Source organism: Dendropsophus ebraccatus, chromosome 14 (assembly GCF_027789765.1).
Source record: "Dendropsophus ebraccatus isolate aDenEbr1 chromosome 14, aDenEbr1.pat, whole genome shotgun sequence".
Lineage (NCBI taxonomy): Eukaryota > Metazoa > Chordata > Amphibia > Anura > Hylidae > Dendropsophus > Dendropsophus ebraccatus.
The window spans coordinates 13,097,577-13,117,828 of NC_091467.1; the positions used below are offsets into that span (position 1 = coordinate 13,097,577).

Genomic DNA, 20,252 nt, shown 5'->3' on the forward strand with positions numbered 1-20,252 from the left:
GTAGTAGCTGTCACCGTGGGGCGCCCCTACTAAATGATGTTCTACAAAATAAGAAAAGTGTCATACAGGGACTCACAGGTGACGTCTTCTTTGATCTGAGGCGTCACTTTCCCTTTTCCTCTCCATCCGGCCCAGACCTCCATGATGATTTCTTCCAGATACGTTTCATCCCCTTAGAACCTGCGAGACAAACAATTTAGGCTCCGCACATTTCTAGCAACTTCCTTTCCTTTCTCCCCCCTGTAGGCTCCCATAGTAACTGCGCTGTGTGGGATGCCCCCTGTATGTAGGATCCCCTGCTGTGCCCCCTGTATGTAGGATTCCCAGCTGTGCCCCCATGCACTAATAATGCCCCCAGAGATGCCCCCATGAGTTAATAATGCCCCCAGAGGTGCCCCCATATACTAATAATGCCCCCAGAGGTTCCCCCATGAGCTAATAATGCCCCCAGAGGTGCCCCCATATACTAATAATGCCCCCAGAGGTGCCCCCATATACTAATAATGCCCCCAGAGGTGCCCCCATATACTAATAATGCCCCCAGAGGTGGCCCCATATACTAATAATGCCCCCAGAGGTGCCCCCATATACTAATAATGCCCCCAAAGGTGCCCCCATGAACTAATAATGCCCCCAGAGGTGCCCCCATGAACTAATAATGCCCCCAGAGGTGCCCCCCATATACTAATAATGCCCCCAGAGGTGCCCCCATGAACTAATAATGCCCCCAGAGGTGCCCCCATATACTAATAATGCCCCAGAGGTGCCCCCATATACTAATAATGCCCCCAGAGGTGCCCCCATACACTAATAATGCCCCCAGAGGTGCCCCCATACACTAATAATGCCCCCAGAGGTGCCCCCATACACTAATAATGCCCCCAGAGGTGCCCCCATACACCAATAATGCCCCTAGAGGTGCCCCCATATACTAATAATGCCCCCAGAGGTGCCCCCATATACTAATAATGCCCCCAGAGGTGCCCCCATACACCAATAATGCCCCCAGAGGTGCCCCCATACACCAATAATGCCCCCAGAGGTGCCCCCGTAGACCAATAATGCCCCCAAAGGTGCCCCCGTAGACCAATAATGCCCCCGGAGGTGCCCCCATACACTAATAATGCCCCCAGAGGTGCCCCCATGAGCTAATAATGCCCCCAGAGGTGCCCCCCATATACTAATAATGCCCCCAGAGGTGCGCCCATACACTAATAATGCCCCCAGAGGTGCCCCCATATACTAATAATGCCCCCAGAGGTGCCCCCATATACTAATAATGCCCCCAGAGGTGCCCCCATACACCAATAATGCCCCCAGAGGTGCCCCCGTAGACCAATAATGCCCCCAGAGGTGCCCCCATACACTAATAATGCCCAGAGGTGCCCCCATGAGCTAATAATGCCTCCAGAGGTGCCCCCCATATACTAATAATGCCCCCAGAGGTGCGCCCATACACTAATGCCCCCAGAGGTGCCCCCATATACTAATAATGCCCCCAGAGGTGCCCCCATATACTAATAATGCCCCCAGAGGTGCCCCCATATACTAATAATGCCCCCAGAGGTGCCCCCATACACTAATAATGCCCCCAGAGGTGCCCCCATACACTAATAATGCCCCCAGAGGTGCCCCCATACACCAATAATGCCCCCAGAGGTGCCCCCATATACTAATAATGCCCCCAGAGGTGCCCCCATACACTAATAATGCCCCCAGAGGTGCCCCCATATACTAATACTGCCCCCAGAGGTGCCCCCATATACTAATAATGCCCCCAGAGGTGCCCCCATACACCAATAATGCCCCCAGAGGTGCCCCCATACACCAATAATGCCCCCAGAGGTGCCCCCGTAGACCAATAATGCCCCCAGAGGTGCCCCCATACACTAATAATGCCCCCAGAGGTGCCCCCGTAGACCAATAATGCCCCCAGAGGTGCCCCCATATACTAATAATGCCCCCAGAGGTGCCCCCATGAGCTAATAATGCCCCCAGAGGTGCCCCCATATACTAATAATGTCCCCAGAGGTGCCCCCATACACTAATAACGCCCCCAGAGGTGCCCCTAAAAAAAAAAAACATCCTACTCACCTAATCCGCGCTGTGCAGGCAGCAACTCTTCCTCCTCCTCTTCGGGCTCCATCTTGCGAGCCGCAGGGACGGGACTTCCGGCAGACGTGATGACGTCACATCATCACGCCTGCCGGAGGGGCACATGATCACGGCCCGGCCTCCCATAGGCTGCTGGTATGAAGTGCCGGCAGCCTATGGGAGAGAATACAGGAGGAGGACGCTGACAGGTCCTTCTCCTGTATTCTGATCGCTTTAATGTTCCGCCCGCTGTGCGGGCGGAACATTAAAGCGATCAGTGCATCCCGAGAAGCTGCGTGGCCGCAGCTTCTCGGGATGCTCAAAAACAGTTGGCGGTAGCGTAGCGGTCGGGGGGCGGCGGTCGGCGGGCCCGCCGGGCCCCCCCCCCCGTGTCTCTTAGGGTCCGGGCCCCATACGGCAGTACCACTTGTACTGCCCTATCGGCGGCCCTGCCCACCCCCACACACGGGCACTGGACCTTAAGTAGAACAACTGTGAGGTGAGCGTACAGGTGTGGCGACAAAGGTAACAGAGTCTCAACTTGAACAGTGCTTAATTTTACTGAAAATTGTTCTTTACAATACAAAATTGTAGGAACAGATCTGGTAACAAAAATACTTTGGCTTTGAGAACTTCTGTTATCTAACCGCCTTCTGCCTCCCAGTATCAGTGACCGTCTTGAGAGGTAGTACAAGTCCTAGGTCTTTGTCTCTAGGTGTAGCTCCCACTGAAGCCTAACCGCAAGTGGACGAGCGTCTGTCAGTAAAGTACGTCGACTTAACGCTGCTTTGCTTTACTGGGGATCAGTCCCTCTGCCTTTTCCTTAGGGGGTGACTGTCCTGACTGTGAAGATCCTCGCTGTAGGCAAGGGTGTCTCTCCTATGATCTGGTTACCCCACCTCTGGGGTTTAACACTGCATCTTAGCTAGTTACTCCTAGCAAAGAAAAGAGGTGTAGTCCCCGTTCAGGGTACTGACCTAAGCTAGGCCCACTGCAGCAGGAACCTGTGTCCTGTCCTACCAACTCTAAAGAGACACTAAACCTCTACTGCTCACCTGACAGGAAATCCTTACCTTGTATAGGGTGGTGTGACAGGAAGTGTGAGAGAGGAGAGCACCAGTTTATTTTAAATAAAAAAAATTTGGATGAACAAAGTAGGAGATTCCTCCCATCCATGGCTGGACAGCATGCTAAACAGAAGTTGGGGGAGGAGGCGTATATAGCTGCATGGCTCTGCATAAGCCACAATGATTATTGTGAGTGCAATGGGGCAGAATTATCTACCTGAGATCTGCAGTGTCAAAGCTATGGGATGCAATTTTTCGATGCTCAAAAGGTCTGACACCTTATGAGAGGTCAAAGCAAGTATAATATTTGTTTAGCTTGTTCACCATTGTTAGTGAATCATGTCACCGGATGTTTGATTTTCACCAGTACAAAAGCTGTCCCCACCAATAAGAAGAGAGCTAAGTAAATATAGAGGGAACACTGGAGGGGGCCATTGTTGAATTTGATGAGAAATCATTTAGAGTACGGCCAGCTTCCTCCGGCAATGAGCTGACACATTTGTACAGCGGTTCTAGAGCGAAAATCTTTTTCTTTCATACAAGTGGTTTCAGAAAGCTAAACAGATTTGTAATTTACTTCTATTTAAAAATCTCCCGTTTTCCAGTACTTATCAGCTGCTGTATGGCCTGCAGGAAGTGGTGTATTTTTTTCCAGTCTGACACAGTGCTCTCTGCTGCCACCTCTGTCCATGTCAGGAACTGTCCAGAGCAGGAGAGGTTTTCTATGGGGATTTGCTGCGGCTCTAGACAGTTCCTGACATGGACAGAGTCACACTGGAAAAAATACACCACTTCCTGCAGCAGTGTTTTTTGTCTCTCCTTTCAAACCTCTGTTTTTTGTCACTCCTTTCAAACCTCTCAAAAAGCTTCCTCTTTTCAGGTTAAGTGGTGATAAAGGGTACTTTAAAGTTTCACCACTAGATGTCAGTATTTTATATTCCTATGTATTGCACAGCTGAGGAAGGTCATGGGCTAATATTTTATGTGTACCATGTGTTACTAGTAACCAATAGGAGGTGCTCTTTGCTTCTAACAAATCTCTTTTCTCCTTTTTTATGCACACACTAATCCCCAGCACTCACAGGGAAGTTCGCTATATGTAGGCTTGGTGATGTGGCCAAAAAAATAAAATCTCTTGTCACCAGAGGCAGAATCCTCTGCTACAAAAGTTACTGGCAGAGCAGAGAGCCAATGGTTGCTTGTTCTGTCAGTCCACTGTATTTAAATACATACTGTAGGTACAGGAGCAGGCAACGTTCTGCTTAACCCCTTGTGTACTGCAGTGTGTGAGTGACCCAATGTTCTCTTACATACTGCTCCTGCACTGATAACCCCTGACCTCTGGATAGAACTCTGTACATTTTCCTACTTGATTGCAGCAGCTGGAGAACAGAGGTCAGGGGTTATCAAAGCAGTAAAGATCTCCTTGGACTCTGCTTATTAACCCTTTTTTGTGTTGCAGCATGTAAGTGAACACTGGGTCACTTATACACTGTAGTACCTAAGGGGTTAAGCAGAAAGACACAAGACAGCTCTTATTTTCCCTGTGCATTCCTGGGCTCCTCTCCCCCACAGGCCCCATAGCAGCTGCCTACCCTGCCTCTATGGTAGCTATGCCACTGGTCTAGACACTCAGGGGGAGATTTATCAAAGGGTGTAAAATTTAGACTGGTGCAAACTACCCAGAGCAACCAATCACTGCTCAGCTTTGGGCAGTGCTAAAAGGAAAGCTGAGCAGTAATTGGTTGCTGTGGGCAGTTTACACCAGTCTAAATTTTACACCCTTTGATAAATCTCCCCCTGAGTGTGTACAGATGCAGCTAGTGACCAACAGTTCTTCCAGTATTTCTACTACATTAATTATGCAGTACTTAGCAAGTTAAAGGGAGAGGAGTCCAGGAACACCCTAACCCACGCCGAGAACACTAAAAAGCGCAGGGCAGTATCCTGAACACAAGAGGAACTAGCCTGGATAGGACTAGGCTACCGTAAAGAAGGTTAATGTATCCTATCTCGCAGTGCAGGTAACTGTGACACCCCCAGACACTTAGCTAAGCTCAGAGAACTATGGCTGGAGCTTGTAGTACCCTGACAGGACGGGTCACTTGACACTGTAGGGCACAAGGTGGTCAGACACAGTCTATACACCATTACAAGTAAACTTCTCACTATAAAGTATCTCTCCAAGTTCAGACAGAGTACACAGCTACATTTCTGACACCAGTTGATTAAAAAAAGTACCCCTTTAAGAAACAGAAGATAACTGGTAACACTTTAAGAGAGGAGGTACACTTAAGGACTTGGGGGCAGTGTACACATTATGATACATTACGTTAGCTGTACCAACAGGTGCCATAAAGTATGACAGCTATTCCCACAGTGCAGCACAATGGCAGATATGTATGGCTGCAATCTGATAGCTTCCTATGGCTGTACGCGGCATGGCTCCTTGCCACTAGTGTCGTGTCATCACTCACAAGCTTGTGTGATGGGGTCACAGGTGGAATGAGCCACAGACATGCCAGCTGGGAAACAGCGATCTATGGAGAGGAGAATAACTGCTTTAACCATTTCACCGCTGTGTTTCCATAATATGTTATAACTGTATGATTATACAGAAATACAACTCCCATCATGCACAGACAGCCAAACCTGTCCAGGCATGATTGCAATTGTAGTTTTGTAACAGCTGGAGGGCCGCACGTTCCTCACCCCTACTTTTAAGTGTTTTGATTGTTTGGTTCTGGGTATTCAGATCACCGATCATTAAACAGTGCTGGGAGATGTGCACATCTGGGCGCTTCTCTCTCTCTGGATCACTGAGAGCTTCACCTTCCTGCAGAAGATGGGCCCCATAGACTTGCAATGACCTCTATTGGCTCTATTCATTTCTATGGAGCTGCTGGAAAGCCTCTGATGGCTCCGTAGAGAATGAATGGAGCTGGCTGGAGAGAGAGCGCAGTATGGCGGTCGGACCCCCCACATTCTCTAACCCAAAGTTAGTTTTTGGTGGCCAACCTCTTTAAGGGCCCAATGATACCCTAAATGCTTTCACTATTTATAAATCGGGTTGTCTGGTGCCACAAAGTTGTGGAAGAAAGCTTGAGCTGCCATTTAAAAAACAAACAAATGATACTCACCTGTCCCAGTGTCCTGGATAATTGATGGCCGGAGTCCGGGGTGAGCTACCGGCACAAACAGCCTGACAGTCGGGAAGCTCACAGCTGCAACCCCGTGATGCCCGAACTTCTCTTCTGCTCGGCGATGATGTCACATGTGAGCGCCGCCAAGCAGGGAAGAAATCCGGGACCACGGGGCTGCAGCTGTGAGCTTCCCGACTCTGTCAGGCTGTTTGTGCCGGAAGCTCACCCCGGACCTCGGCGCTACATTGGGGGGACGGGGACCAGCCTGCATCTGCTCCCTCTGCCCTCCGGCCGCTCCGTCTTCCCCCCAGTCTCTCCCCCCTGCAACCTCAGCTGCCCCCTGGCCCCCTACTGCTCCCCCTGACCCCCAGCCTCTCCCACTGAACCCCAGCATCTCTCCTGCCCCCAGCTTCTCCCCCTGAACCCCAGCATCTCTCCTGCCCCCAGCTTCTCCCCCTGAACCCCAGCATCTCTCCTGCCCCCAGCTTCTCTCCTGCCCCCAGCTTCTCCCCCTGAACCCCAGCCTCTCCCACTGAACCCCAGCATCTCTCCTGCCCCCAGCTTCTCCCCCTGAACCCCAGCATCTCTCCTGCCCCCAGCTTCTCTCCTGCCCCCAGCTTCTCCCCCTGAACCCCAGCCTCTCCCACTGAACCCCAGCATCTCTCCTGCCCCCCTACTGCTCCCCCTGACCCCCAGCCTCTCCCACTGAACCCCAGCATCTCTCCTGCCCCCAGCTTCTCCCCCTGAACCCCAGCATCTCTCCTGCCCCCCTACTACTCCCCCTGCCCCCCAGCTTCTCCCCCTGAACCCTGGCTTCTCCCCTGCCCCCCTACTGCTCTCCCTGCCCCCCAGCCTCTCCCACTGAACCCCAGCATCTCTCCTGCCCCCAGCTTCTCCCCTGAACCCCAGCATCTCTCTTGCCCCAGCTTCTCCCCCTGAACCCCAGCATCTCTCCTGCCCCCCTACTACTCCCTCTGCCCCCCAGCTTCTCCCCCTGAACCCTGGCTTCTCCCCTGCCCCCCTACTGCTCTCCCTGACCCCCAGCTTCTCCTCTGCCCCCTACTGCTCTCCCTGACCCCCAGCTTCTCCTCTGCCCCCCCTGACCCCCAGCCTCTCCCACTGAACCCCAGCATCTCTCCTGCCCCCAGCTTCTCCCCTGAACCCCAGCATCTCTCCTGCCCCCCTACTACTCCCTCTGCCCCCCAGCGTCTCCCCTGCCCCCCCTACTGCTCTCCCTGCCCCCCAGCGTCTCCCCTGCCCCCCTACTGCTCTCCCTTACCCCCAGCGTCTCCCCTGCCCCCGTACTGCATGGGCCCCAGGTACCCCAGTCGGACACTGGACTGGAAGCGGTCCCCAAACTAAGACGTCCCCGGCTTCCTTCCTTCCTCCATCACGTCTTTTTGATGAGAAGATCGGGCAACAAGCAGAGCGGCACCCAAGTGCCAGGGTATATACCATGCATGTAGCCTGCCAGTGCCGGGGGAGGGGGCGCCTCAGCGTGCAAAGTGCCCAGGGCGGCATGAACTCTAAATACAGGCCTGTATACCAGGGATGGGGAACCTCCAGCAATTCCCATCATGCCTGGACAGCCGAAGCTGAGGGCTGTGGAGGAATGCTGGGAGTTGTAGTCTTGCAGCCAGGCAGTGAGCACCAGACTACTGGATATACTGTATACAGTCCAGCCCTTATACTCCATTATCAGAGCACTTAGAGGGCAGACACATGTTGCTTGTTCTCTTCAAGGGCACACTTCACAGGACATGCCCCTGCCAGCCAGCACTCGAGGTGAAGGAGTCCTCACACACCTGTGGGCGTGGCTACAGCCCCTCCCCCTGTATACACACACACAGAACACCCGACAGCCCCTCCCTCCTCAAGGAGAGTTGGCAACTTGAAGCCCACGTAGCTAGGTAAGCCACGCCCCCACCCCCTGCATGACGTCACCCGCCGAGCCCCACTACTTTCCTAGGAGACAGTCCACAGAGGAGGGAATGTTGTCGCTGGGCGTGGTTTACGGCAGAACTGGGAATGTGAGGGGGCGTGGCCATGTGCCGGGTTGGTCCTGTTGGTGTGGCCGCTAGGGGGCTCCGCGCCGTTGCGTAAACTGCGTATTCCCGAAGCCAGTTTCTTCCTCCCCTCCCCGCTTCCAGTGCATTGCAGCGGCATGAGAACAGTGTGAGCGCTGCGCTCGTCTTCTGGTCAGTGGGGAGCTGTCGTCTGCTGCCGCCGCCGCTGCTGGCTGGAGCCCGCACACCGGATACGTGCACTGAGACAGACGGGGACGGGGGGCTCTGCCCGGGGCGGGAGCGGCGACCATGGACGCGGGCATGGAGAAGGAATGCAGCGCGCTCGGAGGACTCTTCCAAACCATCATGAACGATATGAAGGTGAGAATGTCTGCCAGGCGTGTCCGGGGAAACTTCCATAACAAAGGGGGCGAGACTGCAGGGCGCACATCCTGCAACCTGTGTACACACACTGCGTTATACACGCGTTACACTGCACTGAGGATGACCACTAGTGCCAGGGACCCGTATATGTGCTGGGCTCCACTGAGGATGACCACTAGTGCCAGGGACCCGTATATGTGCTGGGCTCCACTAAGGATGACCACTGATGCCATGGATATGTGCTGGGCTGCACTGAGGATGACCACTAGTGCCAGGGACTCGTATATGTGCTGGGCTCCACTGAGGATGACCACTAGTGCCAGGGACCCGTATATGTGCTGGGCTCCACTAAGGATGACCACTAGTGCCAGGGACCCGTATATGTGCTGGGCTCCACTAAGGATGACCACTGATGCCATGGATATGTGCTGGGCTGCACTGAGGATGACCACTAGTGCCAGGGACTCGTATATGTGCTGGGCTCCACTAAGGATGACCACTGATGCCATGGATATGTGCTGGGCTGCACTGAGGATGACCACTAGTGCCAGGGACCCGTATATGCTGGGCTCCACTGAGGATGACCACTAGTGCCAGGGACCCGTATATGTGCTGGGCTCCACTGAGGATGACCACTAGTGCCAGGGACCCGTATATGTGCTGGGCTCCACTGAGGATGACCACTAGTGCCAGGGACCCCTATATGTGCTGGGCTCCACTGAGGATGACCACTAGTGCCAGGGACCCGTATATGTGCTGGGCTCCACTGAGGATGACCACTAGTGCCAGGGACCCGTATATGTGCTGGGCTCCACTGAGGATAACCACTAGTGCCAGGGACCCGTATATGTGCTGGTCTACATTGAGAATGACCACTAGTGCCAGGGACCCGTATATGTGCTGGGCTCCACTAAGGATGACCACTGATGCCATGGATATGTGCTGGGCTGCACTGAGGATGACCACTAGTGCCAGGGACCCGTATATGCTGGGCTCCACTGAGGATGACCACTAGTGCCAGGGACCCGTATATGTGCTGGGCTCCACTGAGGATGACCACTAGTGCCAGGGACCCGTATATGTGCTGGTCTACATTGAGAATAACCACTAGTGCCAGGGACCCGTATATGTGCTGGTCTACATTGAGAATAACCACTAGCACCGAGCTACAATGTTTACCTGTTTGTAAATGAGTGAGCGGATTACCAGTGTTTGCCAGTCCAGCTGTCGCCAAAACTACAGCGCCCATTGTGTCCTGACAACCTGCGGATGGGAGTTATAGTTTTTGCAACAGGTTGTCAGGCGCCATCCTTATACTGAGCAGTATTGTATATATGTGTACACTGGGGGCTTTGGACAGGTGACCGGACCCCCTACTAATCTAATAGTCTTTGCCCTTTTAGGACAGGGATGGTGGGAATTATAGTTTTGCGACAGCTGGAGGTATCCCATTCCTATTTTAAGATATGCATGATGGGAGTTGTAGTTTGGATCAGCCTGAAAATCGCAGGTTGTCCGACACCAGCCTTATACTGAGCAGTATTGTATATACAAGCGCATTGGGGGCTTCAGACAAGTAACCGGACCCCCCCCCCCCCCCCCACTGTCCTGGATGGGATACCCTTGGCCCTCCAGCTGTTGTAAAACTACAATCCCCATCATGCCTGGACTGGTCTGTACTATAAACTAGGTATAGGGAACCTTTGGCCCTCCAGCTGTTGCAAAACTACAATCCCCATCATGCCTGGACAGCCTTCGGCTGTCCAGGCATGATGGGAATTGTGGTTTCGCAACAGCTGGAGGCATCTCACTCTTATTAGGACATGCATGATGGGAGTTATAGTTATTGCCGAGTTCATGTAATGTCCTATACATATCTCATCCTGTTAGATCTGAATATACTGATAGTCTGCCCTCTGTGGGCACACACCTGGTGACATGTTGGCACACAGCTACTGACTTACAGGTGCAGGATCTTCACCCAGAGCTTATTGCCCCATAGACTTTGACCATCAGAGGGCGCTGTATTTTAAAGTGTCATGTCAAGAGAGAACCATGATTTGTGGTACTGAAAAGTATGGCGTTATCACTTGGAATCCTTCAGGATATGTATTTGATGTGTGGTTAACCAATGGTTGTATGAAGTGGTTGGTAGATCATAGAGATTTGGTGACCTTTCTGATATTACCCTGGCCTGTAGTGATGAGTGGACACGCCAAACTGTTTGGGTTCCGCAACGTTCTCTGGACCCAAACGCTCCGCATTTGACTCCCGCTGGCGTCTGGAGAAGTTGGATGCCACCCTAGGGCTGACAAGAAAACATGGATACGGCCTATGGCCTGTGGCTGTATCCATGGTTTCCAGGACTCCCTAGGGCGCCATCCAACTTCTTCAGCCGCCGAGAGGCAAATGTCGAGTGTTCAGGTTCGGAGAACATTGCGGAACCCAAACAGTTCGGCACTAGTCCCCTGTACTTATGCCTTATGGAGAGGTTACACTATAAATGTCTGACAGCTTGGACTCCCACCCATGCCGTGACAGGGGGTTCTGAGTCCTTTGTGTTTTCTCTCTTATATTGTATAGTGGTTTCCCCCCAAACTACAACTCCCAGCATGGCAGGACAGCTGTAGGCCATGTGGGCTTGCTGGGGGTTGTAGTTTTGCTTAAAATTGTCACCCATTGCTGTATAAAAAAACATCCAAGTATATGAGGTACTGCCGGGCTGCAAGTCTTAATCCAGATTTTTCTATAAAAAATTATTATTATGGGAAATGTTTGGTCGTGTACCATTGAAAAAAAGTAATTTGAGGGTTTATTGGTTCAGGGCCAGGTTGTCCTGGCATGACCGGCTTCAGTCATGGTGATGGCACTCTGAACATCTTGCCAATCCCTGAAAGTTGTGGCCAACTCTGTCACTTCAGTGGTCTGATTTGTCCATGGTGGGGGATGCCAGTCCGCTGTCTCTACGGTTGTGTCCTGACTAAGGGAATTGTCATCACGTGAGGTATTTGGTGCGGAATTTCTATGTGTAAGGTTGACAGCTGGTACTGTTTAGATGTCTGAGGGGATAGGGGTTAATCAATTTTTTGAAATGGGCAAAATAAAAAATAACCCATACTCACCTGCCCTGGTTCCCCACCACTCCTCTTTCTGACAGTGCCTGATCCTCTGTGCTCTTTCTATGGCCTGTTTGTGCAAGAACTGCCTGGGGTGCCAACCTATGGCGTGGCGGAGCTAGTTCACTGCTGTGGCCATAGGTTTTCTGAACAGGGAGTTCCTGTAGGGCGGCTGTTCATTTAAAGTCGGATGCACTCAGAAACCAGGTTTAAAAAAAAAAAAAAAAAATAACCTATACTCACCTGCCCTGATTCCCCACCACTGCTCTTTCTGACAGTGCCTGGTCCTCTGTGTTCTTCCTATGACAGCCTGTTTCAGCGATAATTGCCCGCTGTGCCAGTCACTGGCAGAGGTGGTTATAGGTTGTCTGAATGGGTAGTTCCTATGGGGTTGGCAGCAGAAAGGACCCAGGGACTGGGCACCACTGACAGGGGATCAGAACAGGTAAGTATTAGTTGTTTTGTGTTTTTTTTTTTTTTTGATAGCACCATAGCATGGGAATGAGATTTACCCCCTTGTAGTACCATCCTTGGGTATATTAAGAGCGGGTGATGAAGGCTCATCGACTCTCATTCATGTCAATGGCGCTTGCAGAAATGTATGCACGTGCTGCAGCAACAAGATGTGTGGAATGGACTGTCACTTGCAGGAATCTGCTGGGTGTGAACAATGGCCACAATAGGGCCTTTCTGTCGATTAGCAGTAGAACAATCAATGCGGGTCGTTCGCACGCGGCGCTATTAGATCACACGGTAATTGTATAGTCGGACCCGGCGTGATTCCTCTCCCTCCTGTCGCTGTTTTCTCGCTCCTTTCACATGTAAACTACACGTCTGGGTTTCGCGCACGCTCTTGTTGGATAAACAGTCTGTGTTGTGATTCAGCCATGAGCGGATTCTCCTGAGCTCCATGTGTGCGCCGCGCTGTCACTAGACTGCGGGGAGACGGCCTGCCAGGATGACATCACCAGCACCAAATTTAGGATTTTTTTTTCTTTTCTTCTTGTGCAGATCCCGGCCGCCTCCTTATATCCTCGGCATCTGAGGGTAAAGGTGGGCACAATCCCGTACACTATCAGGACCACCTATGTGCAGGCCTATATAGTCATGGCTGCCAGCATTTTTTTTATGGGACAGGCATTTCTATTTAAAGGGATTTTTCCACCACAAACATTTACGGCATATTGATAGGACTGCGACGTATTGGAGGTCTGACACATTATACCTGTACATTATTCTGCATGGGAGAAGGGGATACAGCTAGGAGAACCATATTCTGCCACCATTGCTCCTTTACCAGGGGTCTGTCATTTTAGGGGGTCACAGCAGCTGCCTCCATCCTCCCTGTAAACATGCACGCTCCACAGAGTGTTATTGTGTTTTCTATGAAGAGAGGTTCTAGACGACTGGTTGCAACTTATTTCCCATAGGAACAAAGGATTAGGCATGTTAAAGTACAGCCTAGTCCTTATCCCCCACCAACCCTCTGTCTGGGAAGAGTCAGGAGCCCCCCCTCACATATACCTCACAGTCAGCTAGTCCAGTTGAAATCAGCAGGTCTTCCCTCACACAACCATTAACAATCTGAACCAGTTTCCAGTAAAAGTTGCATGTTGGCGCACATTTTGGTCACTATGTGTAAACTCGCCCTGAGGCTATAAGAGCAATTACACATTAACGTTCTGCATTTTTTTGAGAACTATCGGTAATATATACGTCCAGGTTTGTTCAATGTTATATCTATCTTGGGGTATGTTCACACAGGAGTAAAATGCAGGGGATTTATTGCAGAGTTTGACTGGATTGGGAAAATCCACTGGAAATCTAAAACGTAGGACGTACATGGCAATTGTTGGTCGTGCAACCAGTAACTGCCTTGTTCCCCGACCCCTTGATGGGGTCACATATCCACGCAGTGCGACACAGCGGCTCCTGGTTGTACAAATGGGAATTGCTGTGGAGCTCCAGCTTTAAAGGGGAACTCAAACAAAAACAGGGAAGGCAGGGGGTGGTAGGAACATAACGATCAAGTTATACTTCCTCATCCCCGTGCCGCTCTTCCTTCAGCGCCATCCTCCGTTCTCCTGTATCTCCCGGTCCTGTGATGTCATGGCCCTGCTCAGCCAATCAGTGACTGAGGCTAAGCCAGGTAGTTCCTGTTGGGTTGCAATGTCATAGTACCAGGAGATACAGGAGACCGGTGGGTTGCCCTGCAGCTAGGGGGGCACCAGGATAGGTGAGTATAACATTATTATGTCCCACCATCCCCTGCACGAACTTATTTTTTAAGTTTGCCCAGTGTTCCTCTTTAAGTCCCATGTCTCCACCGCAGAATTCCGCCTGTTGTACCCTTAAAGTGTCAAAAGTTTTGAACAGTTGGGGTCTGGGTTTTCAGTTTGCTAGAACCAGGTAGGATAAACATCTGGCTATGGGACCAATAAGTAACAGCCCTTAATGCCCTTTCTATAGCAAGTCTGTGGGGTCCGTCTTCTGCAGCGAGCCGTGAAGAGAAGTGCCCAGCCAAGTGCTTCTCCCTGCTATATCTAGAGATTGGCAGAGATCTAAAAATGTAGTCCCCGACTAATCAAAAGATGTCTCTATGACATATCGAAGCCCATTGGGAAAACCCAAAACATACCTACAGCTTTTCAGTCCAGTGTGAACATAGTCCAATAGCCAAAGCTGTAAAAGAAGCAGCAGCGCAGCTGTGTAAAGTAGTTATGTTAATCACCGACACATGAGCGGGAGGAGGAGCAGCCAGGAGGACAGCTGGCCGGGACATTTGTTGGGTAGACATGTGTGCTGTGTTTGTGTGTCTGAAAGTAGTTCCGTTTACTAGACGCACTCATTACTTGTGCAAGGTTTGTGTGTGTGCCTATATATATATATATATATATATATATATATATATATATATATATATATATAATGTGTGTATTTGTCTGATTTTATTTATATATATATATATATATATGTGTGTGGATTTGTCTGATTTTATTTATATATATATATATATATATGTGTGTGGATTTGTCTGATTTTATTTATTTATTTATATATATATATATATATATATATATATATATATATATATATATATATATATATAATATATCTCTGTCGGGTTTGATTTGTGTAGTCGCCAATAACCCGGTAGATGTTGCCTATAGCGAGGGGCTGGCGGTATATCCGGTGCATGTGTTCACATTATTGCTTTATCAATAGAACTTTTATGGTGATCTCTGTGGCCGCTTGACGTCTTCAATGACCTATGATTGATCAGTTTTCACTTTGAAGGTCCTGGCTCGGCTGGCTCGGCAAGCTGCTATGTTGTGGCCTGTAGATCGGGCCCTAGAGGCATGCACTCCTTCAGCTCAGGCGTGCGTTGCATTCCGGTTTTATTTGCTTGCATCAGCTAGTTTATTGGGAGGGGCGATGGGAGACAGGTAAGGAGAGATCGGCTTGGTTCAGCAACGTAATAAAAGTCAACACGTTGCTGGTTGTATGTAATTTGGCTCCGAGACGGATAACCTTTGTCCTTCGTAGATTTTGTGAGCTTCCAGGGATGGGACAGTCAGCTGTAGGAACTGGAAGAAAGCAAAGACAATGGTTTAGAGTGGAAAGATGGCACCAGCCATTAAAGGGGTACTCTTTTTCTTTTAAAACAACTTGTGTCAGAAAGTTATATAGATTTGTAATTTACTCCTATTTTAAAATCTCAAGTTTTCCCATACTTATCAGCTACTGTATGTCCTGTAGGAAGTGGTGTATTCTCTCCAGTCTGACACCGTGCTCTCTGCTGCCACCTCTGTCCATTTTAGGAACTGTCCAGAGCAGGAGAGGATTTCTATGAGGATTTGCTACTGCTCTGCACAGTTCCTGACATGGACAGAGGTGGCAGCAGACACCACTTCCTGTAGGTCATCCAGCAGCTGAGAAGTATAGGAAGACTTGAGATTTTTAAACAGGAGTAAATTACAAATCTATAACTTTCTGAAATCAGTTGAAAAGACTTTCGCCAGAGTACCCCTTTAATTAAAAAATGTCCAGTCCTTTGAATCAGACCTGTATGCCTCAGGCTTTGGTCTTGCATTGGTGTTTGTAGATAAAACCTGGGATGTAACCAATATCGTGAAAAGGCTTACACATTTTTTTCCCCCCAGTTTTGGCCTTGTGTAAGGCTGTGTTCACACACATTGAGGGTACTATAGCTGTGTTTTCACTGAAATTAAGCAGTACTGCAGTGTGTGAGCACTGGAGATGAGCTGTAGCCATGTTTTCAAGGCAGTCCTCGGGCTGCGTCCACCCGAACTTTTGACAGGTTCACTCATGTCTAGTGAGCATAGTCTAAGCCGGCCATACACCTTCAGTAATTGACGGCAGAACAACTACTTGGTCTTTAGTTATCTCTCCTGCCTGTCTTCCCCATACACAGGATGGATGCAGGCCTAAGGCTGCCAGGAGATCATGGATACAGCCATAGGCCATACCTATGTTTTCCTGGACTCCCTTGGGCTGCATCCACCTTCTTTGGCCACCGCTAGTCAATTACTTCATGTCCAGGTTTCGATAAACCTCAACGTGCTCGAGGTTCGCTCATCTCTAATGGGGGATCTTTATAGGATTGGGGATCAGCTCATTTGTTGACTGATCAGGTCATTTTGACCTGTCAAATAAATCATCATAAGCGACGCCTGGCCCATGAGTAATAGCAGTAAAAGATCCTTTATGTGGTTCTGCCCACAAGATACTTGAACCTCGCAACAGGCTCTGTAATTCAGCACTGATCCATGAGATTGGCGCTCATTTACAGTGAGCATCAGACACTGAAGAACGGCCCTGAATTCTTTCTTGAAGTGTTTCTAACCTCTTATTTATCTTTTGTCATGTCATAGTCATCGGTAGGGATCTAACTGCTGAGACACCTGCTGATCCTAAAATGAAGGGAGCTCTCTCTCCCTGGCGATTTTAAAAAACATTATAACCAAGCAGTACTTACCTCTCCCCATGCAGTGTCGCCAAACCAGCCCGGACCCACTTCCCCTGAGTTGTGATGAGTTGTATTGGGGGGGAGGGGTGCTAGAAACACAGCGAGGATCCTTGTGGGATGGACGCCCCTCTTCTCTCTTTGTTTGCTCTCTCCTGGCCTTGTTTGGGGTTAATAGAACTAGTTAGAAGTCATTGGATAGAAAATGAAACTGTGGTGGGGCGAGATTAGTCTGATTTACGGCCTGATAGCCATAGAAGTTTATGGCACAGATCCCCCCCCAGACAATGGATTGGGCTTGTTAATACCTTGTCGAGTAGAAAGGCAAATACATGAATGATAAGGAGGCCTCTTGTTTTGTCTCTGGAGAGGGCTTGGACTTTGCGTAACTCCGAGAGTCTTTGAGGACCGTGTTTAGCTCTGATCTCAGGACTCCAGATTAGTTTGTGTCACCTATTCGAAAGAAAGAAAAAAAAGTTGGAAACTTGTTTGTCCAGTTTTGTGTATCTCTCCGGGAGCCCAAAGGCAGAGAGGCAGGTGACAGACGCAGGATTTGCTGCATCCTGTTGGGGGGGGGGGGGGTCTCTCGTGTGATGATATGCCAGATGTGGATATTAATCCGAGCATGGGAACCTCTCACTTCTCCCCTTCCACACTCTCTTCTGTGTATTCGCGGGTCTTACAGCGCGGAAAATCTAGCCAGACCATGTTGGGATGTTGGCTGTAACTGATTGGTAAAAAAACACGACTGTCATCTGAAACCACAGTAATAAAGTAAACGTATAGATACAACTCCAACGCTTTCCATTTAGTTCAGCTGCATGGGTTGTTGCATCTAAAACGGTGTTGGGGAACCTTTGGGGCTCCAGCTGTTGCAAAACTACAATTCCCACTATGCTAAATCTTTGGCTGTTCAGGCATGATGGGAATTGTAGTCTTGCAACAGCTGGAGGGTGGGAAGTTCCCGATTCCTGAGGCAAAATTAAAGGAATCGCTCTGGTTAGTCCGAACCCGAGCGTGCAGCATTTGATTACCGCTGGCTGAAGAAGTTGGATGCCGCCCTAGGGAGTCCTGGAAAACATGGATACAGTCTATGGCCTATGGAAGTATCCATGTTTTTCAGGACTGCATCCAACTACTTCAGCCACCGGTAATCAAATGCTGCACGCTCGGGTTCGGACTAACCCGAGCGTGCTCAAGGTTTGCATAAATGCAGGTTATAGACTTGCACACACTCTCTACTTATTCCTAAAGTCTTTCGCTTGTTGCTTAGGGTGGCCCAGCTAGGTCAGGGGTTGTTGCGTTTGGGGCGTTCCTTTATTCAGGCTTCACACACACATTATATATATATATATATATATATATATATATATATATATATATATATATATATATATATAAATTACAATCTCATGGAGGCACCATATCATTGCTCACATTTGAGTAAATACGTGTGGAGACTTCAAGCAGATTCTGCCGCACGGCCTCCTCTTGATGTTCCGCCCGTCACATAAACTTAATGATATTTACCAGTGAGTTCCGCTGTTTGCCCAAAGAAATGACATGTCAATTCTTTGGGCGGACAGCGGAATTTCCTGGCAAATATCTTTGAGTCTATGGGTCGGGCGGAACTTCAAGCAGAGGCCGCACACCGAAATCTGCTTGAAGTCTCCTGATATTCCGTAGCGTGCAAATACCCTTACACGGAGTAATAATCTGCCAGATCAGGCTGATTTGGCAGACTATCGCTCTGTGTAATAAAGACAGCGATCATCAGCTGATCGCGTCTTTTGGCCCTTACCTAAAAAAATCAGCTGCCGAATGCGCATCGCTACGGTCTTCTGCCTAGTCCTGCAGCCACCGCTTCAGAGCAGGTCTCTGAAGTGACAGACTGCTCAGCCAATCAATGGCTGCGCCTGAGCGGCCTGTCACTTTGGAGACCCGCTCTGCAGTTCTTGCAGTGGCTGCAGGATCGGGTAGTAGGCAAAAGCATTGGGGAGCGTGGACAGGTATGTATGAATTCTTGTTATTTTACACTAAACACAGGGGTTACCCAGACATCGCTGCATGATGGTTGAGTCGTGTGATAGGCTTAGTAAAGGAGCGCTGATCTAACAGATCAGTGCTCGCTTACATTACTTATTGAGCTGTGTAATGCTGCGTTTACACGTAACGATTATTGGCCCGATCGTACGATTAGCGATGTCGGATTTACGATTTTTTTTTTTTATAACGATCAGCGTTTAGATGGTACGATATATCGTACGAAAATTTGCACTGCGATCGTTTAAGCCTATCTCACACATTGGTTAAATCGGCGAACGACTGTTCACACGGAACGATTTGCGAATTTTTTGCGTACGATGAACGACGATTTGATGACCTGATGAAAGATCAAAATGTACGATTTATCGTGCGTCGTTCGATCGTTCGCTGCGTTTACACGTACGATTATCGTTCGAATTCGACCGTTATCGCGCAATAATCGTTACATGTAAACGCAGCATAATATGGCCTAATGGGTAAGTCTGTAAATACAGGAGATGTGCCACGGAAAGGAGTACCGAAACAGTTTACATCTTTGCACTACTGTACTGACACAGCCACGCGTATCCGTACAGTAGCTCAAACCTTTACCCTGTTTCGGAGATTCCAACATCATCATGAATCGTAATGCCAAAAGTTCTGCGATACCAGTCCAAAGCTCATCTACCACACATGGATAGTAATCACAGAACGTGTGATTACTCCCTTAGAATGAATGGAGCCGCGTCATACAGGGGAGGGAATTCCCTCCCACTGGGGGTGGGCCGGCCTACCTCCAGTGCTTGAGCATCGGCCGGTTCCGGTGCATAGAACGGCGCCGTGACGGTGCCGTTTGGCGTGGGTTCAGCTTAAAGAGGATGTAACTGGTGGTACATCCTCTTTAAGGGTGCCTTCACACATACTGGATTTTGCTGCGAGTTTGCAGCAAAATCCGCTGTGAATCCATGTAGTATGAAGTTCAGCGGGGTTACACACCCGCAGCGGAATTTTTTGGATTCGCAGCGAATATCGCTGCAAACTCACAGCGTGAAACCGCTGCGGATCTGGTACGTGTGAAACTACCCTTAAGGGGAACTGAGACAAATCTAACCTGCTGATATCCCCCTATTGCACAGGAGACGCAGAAGAGAATGGTATGTCTCTTCCCTTCATCCTTGATGCCATTCTGGTCCAATGAGTCGTTTGCTCCGCGGTCTGGTCAGGGGCGGACCAAATTGGTGCTATGGGGGAGGACAGTGCTTCTAACCAGACCGTGGAGCAAATGACTAACTGCACTGGAACACCCCCGATGAGACATATCGGCAGGGGACATCCGTCCAAACTTATTGATAGTTCCCCTTTAACCAGGAGATTTCCTTGGTTGGAGTAACCGCCTACGGATCAAGACAATGGAAATTGGTTCCATCAGT

At 49.7% G+C, this 20,252-nt stretch overlaps 1 protein-coding gene across 2 annotated transcripts in view; it reads left to right on the forward strand.

Moving 5' to 3' along the window:
- The first annotated feature begins 8,434 nt into the window (after window positions 1-8,434).
- Window positions 8,435-20,252, forward strand: part of LOC138771776 (protein MTSS 1-like) — a 108,453-nt gene continuing 96,635 nt past the window's right edge. For both annotated transcript variants that reach the window (XM_069951766.1, XM_069951767.1), the window contains exon 1: window positions 8,435-8,691. In XM_069951766.1, the coding sequence (XP_069807867.1) occupies window positions 8,620-8,691 (72 nt within the window). In that variant the 5' untranslated portion in view covers window positions 8,435-8,619. The remainder of the gene's footprint in view (window positions 8,692-20,252) is intronic.